The following is a 14,317-nucleotide window of genomic DNA, read 5'->3' on the forward strand; positions in this document are numbered from 1 at the left end:
GAAGACACTATAATTGGGCCATCTCCTAAGCAATGTTGTCGAAAGCTACCGATAAGTCTCCCAGAGATATTTCATTCATAAGCCAGTTGCTGACATTGGAGAGCAGAGAAGCAGAGAAACTGAGCTCGAACTACAGCAAGGGATCTGATTCAATATGTAAATCATAACTGCATATATGTATACCTTGAAGGTTTTTCTCTGGGGCCATCATAACTACATATATGTATATCTTGAAGGTTTTTCTCAAGGGCCAAGTGCCTCGGGCCAAATCTGAGAAAGAGAACAGAAAATATAACCATGATGCAATGTTGTAAGGCACATGCCAATTTTTTTGATACGTCCATGATAAATGATAGTGCCGTTACCCATTTCAGTCCAGACAGACTCTAGACAGACAAAAACAAAACATAGCAGACATAAAAGGGGGCCAGAAATGCTCATAGACGTCTTTCTTCAGGTAATGTTGATCCAACCTTATAGGACAGGTAAAATCCAAAGACTTACTCTTTATTTTCCACAATATCTCTACTCTAGATAAAACCAGAAAATGGGAAGGGTTCATGTTTCTTTCTGTATAACCAAGGAAAACATTCACCCAAACTTGGATTTAATAATCATCCCCCTATAACCTATTCCAGTCCTGAGATGGTCTTTTGGAAAAACTGCTAATACAAGATAATCTTCAACAACCTAATGAAGCATGATTAAGCCTAATTCATGTTTAAAGTTTCACGTTTTCCATTCTTATTGTGGCCTCCTTACTATTAACTGCTAAGGGTAAGGATTAACAAGGAATAAATGCGTTCACTTCCAACCAAGTACATCTGGCAGCATGAGAAGAAACGCCTAAACGACAATAAGGGTTGAAATAGCATATGAAACAACTGTTAGGAGAGCGTGGAAGTAAGATGGAAGAAAGAGAATGTGAACTGAGGTACAGTAAAAGGAATGAAAGGGGTTGCAGCTAGGGGCCAAGGGGTATCAATGGTTAGCTTCGTCTCTTCCCTTCCATAGACATGTCTTTTGTTATTTGTATTGAAAAAATCAAACATTCATTTGCACAGTAACTTGTTACTGCTTGGGATCACTGACTTTCGTATTTACAACCACAGTGAAATTCATGTTCATATTCTTAATCGCTGGATCCTTTAATTTAATCTATTTTCTTGCGCGTTTTTATTCAGTCATTTGCGCCATTTCTATATTCTCTCAAATAATCGCCTAAACACATTAAGATGATAAGATGAATCTGCAGTTTAGCAAAAACGTGAAACTCTTTCCGGTACTTTAAAGCTATCGTTAATCATAAAATATTTACACAGGCCTGTCTCTATGCCGAGTAAGGTTAAGAATCTATATCCATTTGCGCCTACTTTTGCTAGAAAAAAAATGGGCCACTCTATCAATACGAAAATAAAAGTGAAAACCAGCATATATATCTGTGGAAGTAACATTCACAAGACTTTACTTTGTGGCCAGACTCAATTGTCTGGGTATTTATGTAGTATTCATAAATTGTATAAAGAATTGAAATGATCATCACTGGAAATCCCAATAAATAAATTAACATGTAAAAAAAAGTTGAATGAAAGTGATATTAAACTACCAAGAAGTGTACATATGTATACTTTTTACATGAATGCATTAGTAAAATTTTCAAAGACAACCTTTCCTATAATTAGTATTTTTGTAGACGGATGACACATACTATCAAATGTAATGATCATTAGAAATACACATGAAAAGCAAACTCGGATCCTATTTTGCATTATTGAGCTAAGACAACTTCGTAATATTCGTCAGACAACCTCTTCCCACATTTACTCTGTGAAAATCGGTCACTTTCTTAGGATTAAACTGTCCAGCATTAGAATTCTCTATCAGCTTCAGTTTCCTTCATCCCTTTAAGAAGCTGAAGGTCTACTGAACCTTCATTCCTTCTTTACCCTTTTTTTATATTTTCTGCTGGTCTGGGCTAGAAAAGGGTACAAGCTTCTCTCTTAACGAGAGAGAGAGAGAGAGAGAGAGAGAGAGAGAGAGAGAGAGAGAGAGAGAGAGAGAGAGAGAGAGAGAAAAAAATCTATGATTAAAAAAAGGAGGAAAGAAAAAGAAGAGGAGAAATCCAATGTGAAGAAGACTCCCACCACCAATGTGCCCAATCAAGTGCAATTAATGTCCTCTCTTGCTGTTCTTCCACGTCATTGGAACATTATGTGAGTCTACGCGAGTCTACCTTCGTCTAACGAGGAGAGAGAGAGAGAGAGAGAGAGAGAGAGAGAGAGAGAGAGAGAGAGAGAGAGAGAGAAAGTTGTTAGATTCTATCTCAAGATGAGAGAGAGAGAGAAGGGTGTTAGATTATAGCTTAACAAGAGAGAGAAAGAGAGATCCTAATAGCTGCAAGTATTATGTATGGAAATGTCAGTATTGGTTATGTGTCGGACTAATCATTCGGCAAGTGCATAAGTTTTCACAATAATCCGCCCGTATTCATCCGAAAAATGATCCGTTTTCAAATGTTTTCGCAAAAATTACAGTAATTTGAAAACTTACACATAAACGAACAATTCTTCCAGATAATACGGGAATATTTTTGTGAAAACATTTGCATTTGAAAGTTTATACATAAATGAACAGTTCTTTCAGTTAAAAAGGGAATATTTTTGTGAAAAAAAATTTGTAAATGTGTCCACAAAAATTACTTCGGTAACTTATACGTAAACGAACAATTCTTCCAACTAATGCAGGAATATTTTTGTGAAAACGTTTGAAACGTTTTCCCAAAAATATTTCCGTATTAACTATAAGAATTATTTGTGTATGTGTAAGCTTTCAAAGTAATGTTTCCTTATTTCCTGGAAAAACGATTTTATATATGTTGATACGTAATACGTATATAGTGTTGCCATTCTCTGGAGTAATGAATAACACATTTCTAAAAAAATAAGCTTCGATTCCGAGGAGGCATAATTTGCGGAATTCCTTACCTGGCAGAAGTTATGACAGAATCATCCCTCAACCAATGGTACAGAAAAATACGGTGCATTTCATTCCCTCGGAAATCTATTCGAATTTCATTTGAAGGGTCATTCAGAATTTCTGAATGACCCTTTCGATTTCTTCGGTTTTACCAAGATCCTTGACCTGTTTGACCTTTTTGTGAAGCGACATCTATATTTCCCTGTACCTTCGAGCACTTGCCAGGATTTTTTTAGAATATACATTAAATCTAAAAAGAGACCCTAGGGTAGCTGACATAATAAAGTATATACTTTCCTGTAAGTGATATATTGAAAGTTCTGTGTTGTAAGTAATGCAGTGCAATTACTTCATTGTAAATGACAATGCTAGTCATTGTAACAGATATAATGCGAGCGTACTTCTTTGTGACAGATGTACTTACTTGGAGGTGAACTGATGCAAATACTTCAGTATAACAGACATATTGTAAGTACTTCATGGTAAAATGTGTAATACAAGATCTTTATTGTGTACCACACACGCAGATTTATCAAGAAATTCATCTCTTAACTGGTTACCAGTTGCTCTATTATTTTGTTATATAAGAATAAAATTTTACAATGAAAGCTAACTGGGACCACTACTCTCTCTCTCTCTCTCTCTCTCTCTCTCTCTCTCTCTCTCTCTCTCTCTCTCTCTCTCTCTCCTCTCTCTCTCTCTCAGGATTAATGTGTATGCTAACTACATGCATCAGGTAAAATATCTCTCTCTCTCTCTCTCTCTCTCTCTCTCTCTCTCTCTCTCTCTCTCTCTCTCTCTCTCTCTCAGAATTAATGTGCATACTAACTAACTGCATCAGATAAAAAGATTTTTCTCTCTCTCTCTCTCTCTCTCTCTCTCTCTCTCTCTCTCTCTCTCTCTCTCTCTCTCTCTCAGGATTAATGTGTATACTAACTAACTGCATCAGATAAAAGATTTCTTCTCTCTCTCTCTCTCTCTCTCTCTCTCTCTCTCTCTCTCTCTCTCTCTCTCTCTCTCTCTCAGAATTAATGTGTATACTAACTAACTGCAGCAGATAAAAGATTTCTCTCTCTCTCTCTCTCTCTCTCTCTCTCTCTCTCTCTCTCTCTCTCTCTCTCTCTCTCTCTCTCTCTCTCTCTCTCTCTAAGGATTAATGTGTATTCTAACTAACTGCATCAGATAAAAGATTTCTCTCTCTCTCTCTCTCTCTCTCTCTCTCTCTCTCTCTCTCTCTCTCTCTCTCTCTCTAAGGATTAATGTGTATTCTAACTAACTGCATCAGATAAGATTTCTTCTCTCTCTCTCTCTCTCTCTCTCTCTCTCTCTCTCTCTCTCTCTCTCTCTCTCTCTCTCTCTCTCTCTCTCAGGTTTAATGTGCTTACTAACTACATGCACCAGATAAAATATTTCTCTCTCTCTCTCTCTCTCTCTCTCTCTCTCTCTCTCTCTCTCTCTCTCTCTCTCTCTCTCTCTCTCTCTCTCTCAAGACTAATGTGGACGAAATGTACGACACGAAACAAGAACATAAATTCTTGAAATCATAAAAAAGAACGAAGCAAAAAAGTGAATAACAGAATGCCTCCCTGTCAAGCATATGATGTCCCCTTTTGGGAATAAGATCAGGGAAGGAATATTTTCTCTCATTTGACGGAGTCCAAGAATTACCCTTATCAACTAAGTTTTATGGCAAAAGCAAGTAACATAAGAGAGAGAGAGAGAGAGAGAGAGAGAGAGGAGAGAGAGAGAGAGAGAGAGAGAGAGAGATTAAAAGTTCCCTGAGGACACGAATCATAGGTCATTCTTACTTGATAAGTACCATATTGCTGGTTACGTTTATAGGCAATATGTCCATGCATACATGTATTTATATTCAAGCTGCGTATAATGCACGACAAGACGGACAGACAGACAGACAGATAAACAGACAGACATAACCAACGAGTGTTACAAGAACTATTTAATCGATTAGCCCGTATCTCGTTTTCTGGATATCTTTTCTCGACCACTATCCCTTCCTCCAACCTTTCCACCACCACCGCCCAACCCTCCCCCTCCCAGGTCTGTCAATCCCATCTATTCCCCCCGCCCCCCTCCCCCCGCCCCACACACAAACACCACCTCAGGTTCTATCCTCAAGGAGGTGGTAGTTGTCACCGACAGCTTTTGAGGGCCGGACGTTTTCGCACAAAAGCCCCACAGAAACCTTCCAGATGGGAAAACCTTTACACTTTCTCACATCTGGAGTATTTGTCTAAGGGACGGGAAAACTAAGAGGGGTAAAAAAAAAAGTTTTCCCCCCGTATCAATTTACTATCTTTGCAGGAAAAAATAATCTAGTTTCACGTTGTGGTTATCATTGTTTTATTTCGTTTTTCAGCTAAAGTCTTTATTATCGGAAGGTTATTCATCAAAATTTTGTGAATTAGTCAACAGACCAGCCGTTTTATAGAATTTATTTCTATAACTTACCTAAAAGCAGCCGTTTTACAAAAAAAATTTCTATAACTTACCTAAAAAAGAGTCATTTTTTAGAAATTATTTCTGTAACTTACCTAAAAAAACAGCCGTTTTATAGAAAGTTTTTCTATAACTTAACTAAAAAAAAAAACAGTCGTTTTATAGATTTTGCTTCTATAACGCACCTAAACAGAAAAGCAGTCTTAAAGAATTTTTTATATAATTTACCTAAAAAGAACAGTCGTTTTAAAGGCTTTGTTTCTATAACTTACTTAAAAAGACAATCGCTTTATAGTAGTTTCTATAACTTGAACCAAAAAACAATCATTGAAGGGAATTTGTTTCTATAACTTACCTAAAAAAAACAGTCTCTTTATAGAATTTGTTTCTAATATTTACCCAATATACCTAAAAAACAGTCGCTTTATACAATTTATTCCCATAACTTAGCTAAAAAAAAAAAGTCGCTTTATAAAGGTTGTTTCTATAACTTACCTAATAAACATTTGTTTTATAGAATTTGTTTCTATAACTTACCTCAAAAAAACACAGTCATTTTAAAGAATTTTTTCTGTAACTAACTAAGAAACTGTCATTTCATAGAATTTGTTTCTAAAACTTAACTAAAAAGCAATCGTTTAATAGAATTTGTTTATATGACTTAAATAAAAAGACAGTCCTTTTACAGAATTTGTTTCTATAACTTAACTAGAAAAATAGTCGTTTTATAGAATTTGCTTCTATAACTTAACTAGAAAAACAGTCGTTTTATAGTATTTGTTTCTATAACTTATCTAAAATAAACAGTCGTTTTAGAGAATTTGTTTCTATAACTTACCTAACAAAAACTGTCCCAGGCAGTTGCTCGTATTTTTTTAAAATTATGTCCACTTACCATTGAAAGGAATAAAACCAAACGGAAAAGTTTTTAAACAAATAGTTCATAGATTAGGCAAACCAAATCTGAAGATATTATAGTAAATAGTTTGTAGGGACAAGAACCAGAAGTAGAATCCTTCCCAAAGAATCTTACAAGCAGCAGTCGAACCCATCAAATATATATCGCGCCATACCTCTAGATTTTGGACTCTCTCCCTCTCTCTCTCTCTTTCTCTCTCTCTCTCTCTCTCTCTCTCTCATCATCATCATCATCATCATCATCATCATCATCAACACATGTATTCAATATGTCATTCGCGTGTTGACAACGAAAATTGTCTGAGGCCGCAGACCGCCAAGGCTGAGCAATCAAAAACCCTCCCCCAAAACATCCCTTATCCAGGTGTGAAATGCTCACGAAAATCTAATTCCTTGTTGCTGGTCACGAGGCCCACCTTTCTGCCTCATCTTGTTTACAAGCAAGCAAACAAAAGAAAGTAAAAACACTAAGCTCTTTCTGCAATGTTGGAAATTAACAGACCATCTTATCCTCTCTTCTAGGGTAACAAATACTCCCTTTCCGGTATAAAATATCTCAATAGGCCTCCAGAGTTAGAAATGGACCCTTTCCTTTTATCTCAATAGGCCTCCAGGGTCGGAAACACCCTTCCCCTTTCAATTATTACAAGAAATACACCATGTCCCTTTAAATTATCTCAATAGGTATCCTTGGTTAGGAACACTCTTTCCCTATAAATCATCACAAGAAATACATCCTTTCCCATTAAATTATTCACTATTATAGGTCTCCAGGGTTAGAAACACCCTTTCCCTTTAAATTACCGCAAGAAATCACCCTTTCCCTTTAAATTATCGCAAGAAATCACCCTTTCCCTTTAAATTATCTCTACAAGCCTTCGCAATTAGAAATACATCCTTTCCCTTTAAATTATCTCAATAGGCCTCCAAGATTAGACTTACACCCTCTCATTAAATTATCTCAGTAGGCCTCCAGGATCAGAAATACGCCATTTCCCTTCAGATCATCTCAATAGGCATCAAGGGTTAGAAATAACCGCCTTTCCTTTGAATTGCCTCAGTAGACCTCTGGGATTAGAAATAAACCCTTTCCCTTTAAATCATCTCAACAGGCCTCCAGAGTTAGAAATACCCCCTTTTCCTTTCAAATAATCTCAACAGGCCTCCAGGGTTAGAAATACCCACTTTTCCTTTGAATTATCTCAATGGACCTCCAAGGGTTAGAAATACCCCCTTTCCTTTTCAGTCATCTTAATAGGCCTCCAGGGTTAGAAATACCGAATTTTCCCTTTGAATTATCTCAATGGACTTCCAAGGGTTAGAAATACCCTTTCCTTTTAAATAATCTCAACAGGCCTCCAGGGTTAGAAATACCCCCTTTTCCTTTGAATTATCTCAATGGACCTTCAAGGGTTAGAAATACCCCCTTTCCTTTTCAATCATCTTAATAGGCCTCCAGTGTTAGAAACACACCCCTTTCCCATTTGGATTATCTTAAAAAACTCCAAGGGTTAAAAATATCCCTTTTCCTTTTCAATCATCTCAATAGGCTTCCAGGGTTAGAAATAGCCCCTTTCCTTTTACATCATCTTAATAGGCATCCAGGGTTAGAAATACACCCTTTCCTTTTAAATTACCTTAAGGATCAGAAACATGCCCTTTCCCTTAAAATTATCTCAAAAGGCCTCCCATTCTGCTCTTGCAAAGTTTGAAAAATTCTTTCTCCAGCATCAATATTATCCACCTGACTTTCCCTCTTTCCCTTCCAGGGAGTGGGATGGTCACAGGGTGGCAATGTGTCCTGCCGAGTCTTATCCTCTTCTGCACGCTCTGCGCTACCCACCCGACTCTCCACCAAGGTAAGATTAAGTTAGTTATCCAGGGTTTTCCTAAGTTACACTTAGTTTTCCTAGGTTATATAAAGTTGTCCTTAAGTTGTCCTAAGTTTTCCTAGTTTTTACTTAGTTATTAATTTCCTGAGTTTTCTTAAGTTATCCTTGATTTTCCTTCGTTACACCAAGTTTACCCAGGTTATCCTGAGTTTTCCCAAACTATACTAAGTTTTCCTGAGTTTTCCCAAGTTTTCCCAATTTATCTTGAGTTCTCGTAAGGTATACTAAGTTTTCCTAAGTTGTACTAGGTTTTCGTAAGTTATACTAATTTTTCGTAAGTTTCCCTAAGTTTTCCCTAAATAATCCTAAATTTCCTAAGTTATCCTTATTTTTCGCGAATTATCCTAAATTATATCAAGTTTTCATAGGTCATACTACGTTTCTTAGGTAATACTAAGTTTTCCTGAGTTATACTAGGTTAACCTAAGTTGTCCTGAGTTTCCTTAAGTTAGCTGACTTTTTTAAATTGAAGTTTATCTTTACAATAACAGGAAAAATTTTTCTTGCTACACTGCACAGTGCTTGTTTTGACGATCTATTGTTTATGAGGTGAGATGTGCCTGCCTTTTTTTTTTTTTTTTTTTTTTTGTTAGAGATGAAGCTTTTATCCACGGCTATAAATTATTACCCCTTTTGTTCAGTTTGTTCTTGTTTTCGTTTCGTTTCACAATAAACGATCCATTAAAACATAACTATTCTTAGAAACTTCAGGCTGCCCTTACAAAATGGAAGGACTTTATTCTACATGTAGAAAATCCACAGAGTGCGGCGACCCACACTTAACGATAAAAAAAAAAAACACCTCTATCTTAATACTAAGCCGAGATAATAATGAACTTGGAACGTAGTGTCGAATTTGATTTTCTGCAGACTGTTATACTTCACTCGCAGAATGTTTTCCCATTTTAACACAGTTAGGGCTGATAATTACATGAAACAGAGGAAACGTTAAGTGAAATAGTAGTAGTTACTGTAACTAACCTAAATTCTGGAGGAAAACTCATTTTGCTTACTTTACTCATTCTTTTATCTTATCAGTTTCCTATCAGTTTTGTCTTGAAAGCAGTTATGAATAACATCAAGGGGTCTGAATTGATGTCATTTCGGTAGAGCTGTGGACTAGCACTCGCTAGGCACGAGTTCGAATCTCCGGCCGGCTGATGAAGAGTTAGAGGAATTTATTTCTGGTGATAGAAATTCATTTCTCGCTATAATGTGGTTCGGATTCCACAATAAGCTGTAGGTCCCGTTGCTAAGTAACCAGTTGGTTCTTAGCCACGTAAAATAAGTCTAATCCTTCGGGCCAGCCCTAGGAGAGCTGTTAATCAGCTCAGTGGTCTGGTAAAACTGAGGTATACTTAACTCTAGCACTGTCAATACGCCTTAAAGTGTTGCCATAAAAAATACTCAGACTGTTAAGGCAAAGAATAAATCCTCTTGTTATACATAATCATCTGACTTTAAACTTTGTGGATACAGAGCAACAATCTTTTCCATTAATATATATTTTCATTTTTATTTTTGCAGATGATTCTGAAACACTGGTGGAAAAGAGGTCGGCAGAATACCCATACAAATCCATGCTTCACTACCTGCTCGTGGCGATGTCGTCTCCCGATGGCCAGCACCAGGCACCACAGTTACTCAACAGGGGAGTCAGGAGACTAGGCTCGGAATTCCTTGGGAAGAGATCTGCAGACAGCCTGGCCGGTAAAAATAACCACTCGTGCGAGGACTGCAACACTCTGGAGGACGTGGACGACCTCAGAAAAGAGCAGCTGAGTTTTACCGGCCAGTACGACTACAATGAAGGCAACGCAGTCGAACCCGCTGCTGATCACGACGACTTGACTTCTGCACCAATGAAGAGGTTCGCGCGAAGATACTACTCAGGTGTTACTCGAGACGGCTTGAAAAACTTCTTTTCCCTTTTGATGTCTAAGAAAATGGGTTCAGAGTTTCTGGGGAAAAGGATGGGTTCGGAATTCCTCGGCAAGAGGGCTATGGGCTCAGAATTCCTCGGTAAAAGAGCCATGGGCTCAGAATTTCTTGGAAAGAGAGCAATGGGTTCAGAATTCCTTGGTAAAAGAGCCATGGGTTCAGAATTTTTGGGCAAGAGGGCAATGGGCTCAGAATTTCTTGGGAAGAGAGCCATGGGGTCGGAATTTTTGGGCAAAAGAGCCATGGGGTCGGAATTTTTGGGCAAAAGAGCTATGGGGTCGGAATTTCTAGGGAAGAGAAACTATGACGAGGACGTCATTCCAGTTTCAGAGGATCTCTACGCCAAGAGAGCAATGGGTTCAGAATTCCTCGGTTAATAAACGTGTCGTGATGATAAGTTATGCTTTCTGGTGTTAAATAAGACGTTTGTGAGGCAGTTACGGTTCATGCTTCAGTCAGAGGTCACAAGTATTATTTAAAAAACCTCGATACTACAGAATTCATTACCTTGGCCTGTACACTTAACATACACAAGAGCCTTACAAACAAAAACAAAAAGCCACGAGGGTTTAACAACAAACTTTCCCATCTTTAAATAGGAAGAAGAAGAACCTGTCTTTTTTTTTTTTCTTTTTTTTTTTGGTTATTGCGATTCCTGAAGCCACACTACATATCCATTTTATCTTTAAGGGCCAGTGACCTTACGCTAAGGACCAATGTTGACCAAACTTCGCTTCTTTTCCTCACCACAATCATCACTCGACACACGGAGGAGGGGTGGCGAGTGATGTCAAGTAAATGTATTCATATGTGTTATTTCATGTAAGCAATGTCTGTCAGTCGAATTCTCAGTGGAAGGACATTATAGAAATGCGGACTTCTTACTTTCTCCTGTGTAGGATTTTTTGTACCCATGTTCAGATGTAAACATTCAGGACCAGTTGGTTATATATGACACACCCTCAAGACCTACATCCAAAAAAATGGTAAAAGTACTTTGTCTCTTGAAATGAAAAAAGTAGAAGATTGAAGAGAGTTGCTGTTGTAGACTCCGTCTTCTGAAAACATTTTTATCCCTTAATGCGGTTGGTAATCCATTAAATTTCTGCACTGATAACTTACCCTAAAATATGTTACAACTATAGTACCTGAGAATAAGCTTCTGGTATACAAATACTGAAAGAAATAAATTCTAACCTTGACTCCGCTTACTTACACATCTAGTCGTATATTTCAAGAACCCTAAATGATTCAAATTTTAACAACAAAAATTTGCTTTATTAAATTCCTGTCCTTTAAAGAACTGCTCTAAGACGATGGCTAACATGTCTACGTTATTCCAAATCAAGACAAAATGCCTAAAATATTACGACTATGCACAACGGCACTTTCAAGCCTTTCAAAAATGTAAATATTGTCTGGAAGCACCTGCACTGTCCTTCACGCAAGAAATTTCCAACCTCGTGTCTAAGTAACATATGGGTGAACATATTTCCCAAGATCGTAACAGAATTTCGACCGACTTTTCCCGTGATTACAGGCTCATATGACATCATCTCCCAAAGAGCAAATGAAGAAGGCACATCACGAATTCTGACATCTTTAAACTCCAAAAAGAGTCTGGAAGACTTTCTCATTTTATCTATGCATGATCATTTTATCTTTTCCTTTTCATTTTTTACTTCAGCCTATTTCCAGTCTAATGTTCTCGCTTAACTGAGAATGTCTAAGTCTTTGATGTATTTAATGAACCTAGTGTGTTTTCTTGAAATAAGTTTCACTTTACTTTCTCTGAGCATTAAGGACACGTATTGCTAAGACTAACAGCCAAAGGATATTGGTGTTTTTATCCAAGATCGTTTGGGAAAAAGTTTTATTTTCTTCTCTTCGTTTTCAGAATGCACTTTTGATGGGGGTATGAGTATTGTGATATCTAAGTGTAAAACTGATATATTAACATTTAATGTTTATTAAGACTTAAACAGTTTGCAGACTTATAGAATGGAGGTTTTGACCCGTGAAAAAATGTATATACAAAAAACCGAAAAATAAAATTTCAGACACTTTCCCACTGAAGTCTTATTTCCTTTTATAGCCCTAGGACACTGAAGTAATGACCATATTCGTTGCGACACCAGTTTAAAGACTTTTTTTTTAAATAACGAAAATCCATACACTATTCAACAGAAGCATTTTCTCTTCAAATTCAGTCTCTCTGTTGATTGCCTTCAAGTCTTAATTGATTGTTTTCCAAAGCCACTACGACTGATTGGTTGACTTCAGTCTACAAAGGAAGTCACTAGGACAATGAATAATTTGACTTGAAAACTTACGAATCGGCGTACAATTTGAAGCACGTTCAGTCACTTAATTCTTCCATTTTGAATTTTTACAGTTAAGATCAAAGATCATTTAAGATGAATGCCTTCAACGCTGTGATGTCTTGCATACATTCCTCATTTACTACCATTTTTCATTCATATGTTTTTTGTAATTTTCATTCCTCTGTTTTCAAAAAATCTGGTGAAATGTGCCACCGTTTTTTATAAACATTACAGGTTCCAGGACCTACCCTACGAGGCATCAGTCAGGATAGCCCTAAACCCGCAAGAAAAAAATCATTAGCCAAAAGAAATCTACGCTGATGGTCATTAAAAAAAGTCCGAAGTTTATATAAAAGCACTAAGTTTTTTACTATTAATCAGTCGAAGGCAGCACGAAAATACTTTTGGGAAAGTCAAAAGTAATGTTTCCTATCAATCGCTGCCTTAGGTGAAACTTGTCAGAAAGTATGGAGGAAATTATGTCTTCAAAACTGAATTCCAACAAAATTAATGTCGAAAGGATGAATGTTAGCCAGTGATTGTTATTGGAAATATGAAAATTTAGGTCATTCAGCGCTAAAATGGAAAATGAGAGTAAAAAGGTTTTAAAGGTGTAACAGAAGGAAAACCTCTCAGTTGCACTCTGAAACAGTTGTTTGGAGAGGGTGGAAAGTGAGATGGGAGAAAGAGAAAATGAAACAACCAGCACTACTTGTTCCCAAACATCTGAAAAATGTTATTTCTGCAAAATAAGAAACCAGCCAATCAATCAGTCTCCGTTGTTCTTTCTTTCTTTATTATTTGTTAAGATATAATAATGAAAATCTTACCTGGATCTTCGCAACACTATTTACAAGAATTATGTGATTTTGCCTTGAAACCTATTCTATTTCCCGTATTACGTAAGGTTCATCCCCTTGTAATTACACTGTTGGCTGAGAGAGTGTCCAGAGGTCCACAACAGACCTCTTATCCTTTTTAAAACCTTAACACAATCTAAAGTTCTAAAGCAACCAATTTAAAGCAAAGGGCCCAGTTGGTTGCGCAAAGTCCACAGATCCGCGATAGGTCTCTTTCCCTTCGAAACCTTGACACACTTGATCTAAAACAACGAACTAACCAAACGCCAAAGCCCCTGGTGGTTGGTAGAATCTAGAGGTCCACACCGGCCCTCTTATCCCACTCTGAAACCTTACTGCACTTAATCTAAGCTAACCAGTCAACCAGAATCACAGATTCCTAATAAACTATTACCATAACTCCCAGGCCTCGTTAATTGCAGCTGTCAAATATCTGAAGAGAGAATTTACTGAGGCATTTGGCAATAATATAATCGATCAGAAGCCTTCAGCAACTTTCACCAGCTTGGTAACCAACTTCTTTTATTTTCAAACTAACAGATTTTTGGGCTTATCCTAGCGTTACAACTTTATCTAGACTTGATCTCAAAATGTTTTTCGGGATTTGAAAGAAACGGTAGAGATGATTACAAATTCAAAGCCATTTTGATAAACCAGTGGCAATCATATCTTACTGGAGAAGGCATGTTATTCGTACATATATATTTTTAGCGTGATTAAAATCAAGGAATTGTCTGTTATTCTGAATACAGCCTTCAAATTAGCCTGGAAATAATATCTTACCAAGCTCATTTTTGGAAGATATAATTTCTAGTCTTTCATTTGACATTATTTTTGTATATTTTTAATGACTAATCGTTTCCCAAGAATTTGTAAGAGATTAGCTCTTTTGATATGTTGATTTGTCTTTTTTTTGTCAGATAGTAATGAAAAAAAAATCCTGATA

The 14,317-nt window shown here is 36.9% G+C and overlaps 1 protein-coding gene across 1 annotated transcript in view; it reads left to right on the forward strand.

Annotated features, from left to right (window-relative positions):
* LOC136843681 (protein PRQFV-amide-like) overlaps nt 1-12,255 on the forward strand; it is a 217,392-nt gene extending 205,137 nt beyond the window's left edge. The window contains exons 2-3 of the mRNA XM_067112243.1: nt 8,124-8,213; nt 9,774-12,255. Coding sequence (XP_066968344.1) covers nt 8,132-8,213; nt 9,774-10,564 — 873 coding nt within the window. The 5' untranslated portion in view covers nt 8,124-8,131 and the 3' untranslated portion in view covers nt 10,565-12,255. The remainder of the gene's footprint in view (nt 1-8,123; nt 8,214-9,773) is intronic.
* Nucleotides 12,256-14,317: the final 2,062 nt, after the last annotated feature.

The sequence above is a fragment of the Macrobrachium rosenbergii genome, chromosome 12 (genome assembly GCF_040412425.1).
Source record: "Macrobrachium rosenbergii isolate ZJJX-2024 chromosome 12, ASM4041242v1, whole genome shotgun sequence".
Lineage (NCBI taxonomy): Eukaryota > Metazoa > Arthropoda > Malacostraca > Decapoda > Palaemonidae > Macrobrachium > Macrobrachium rosenbergii.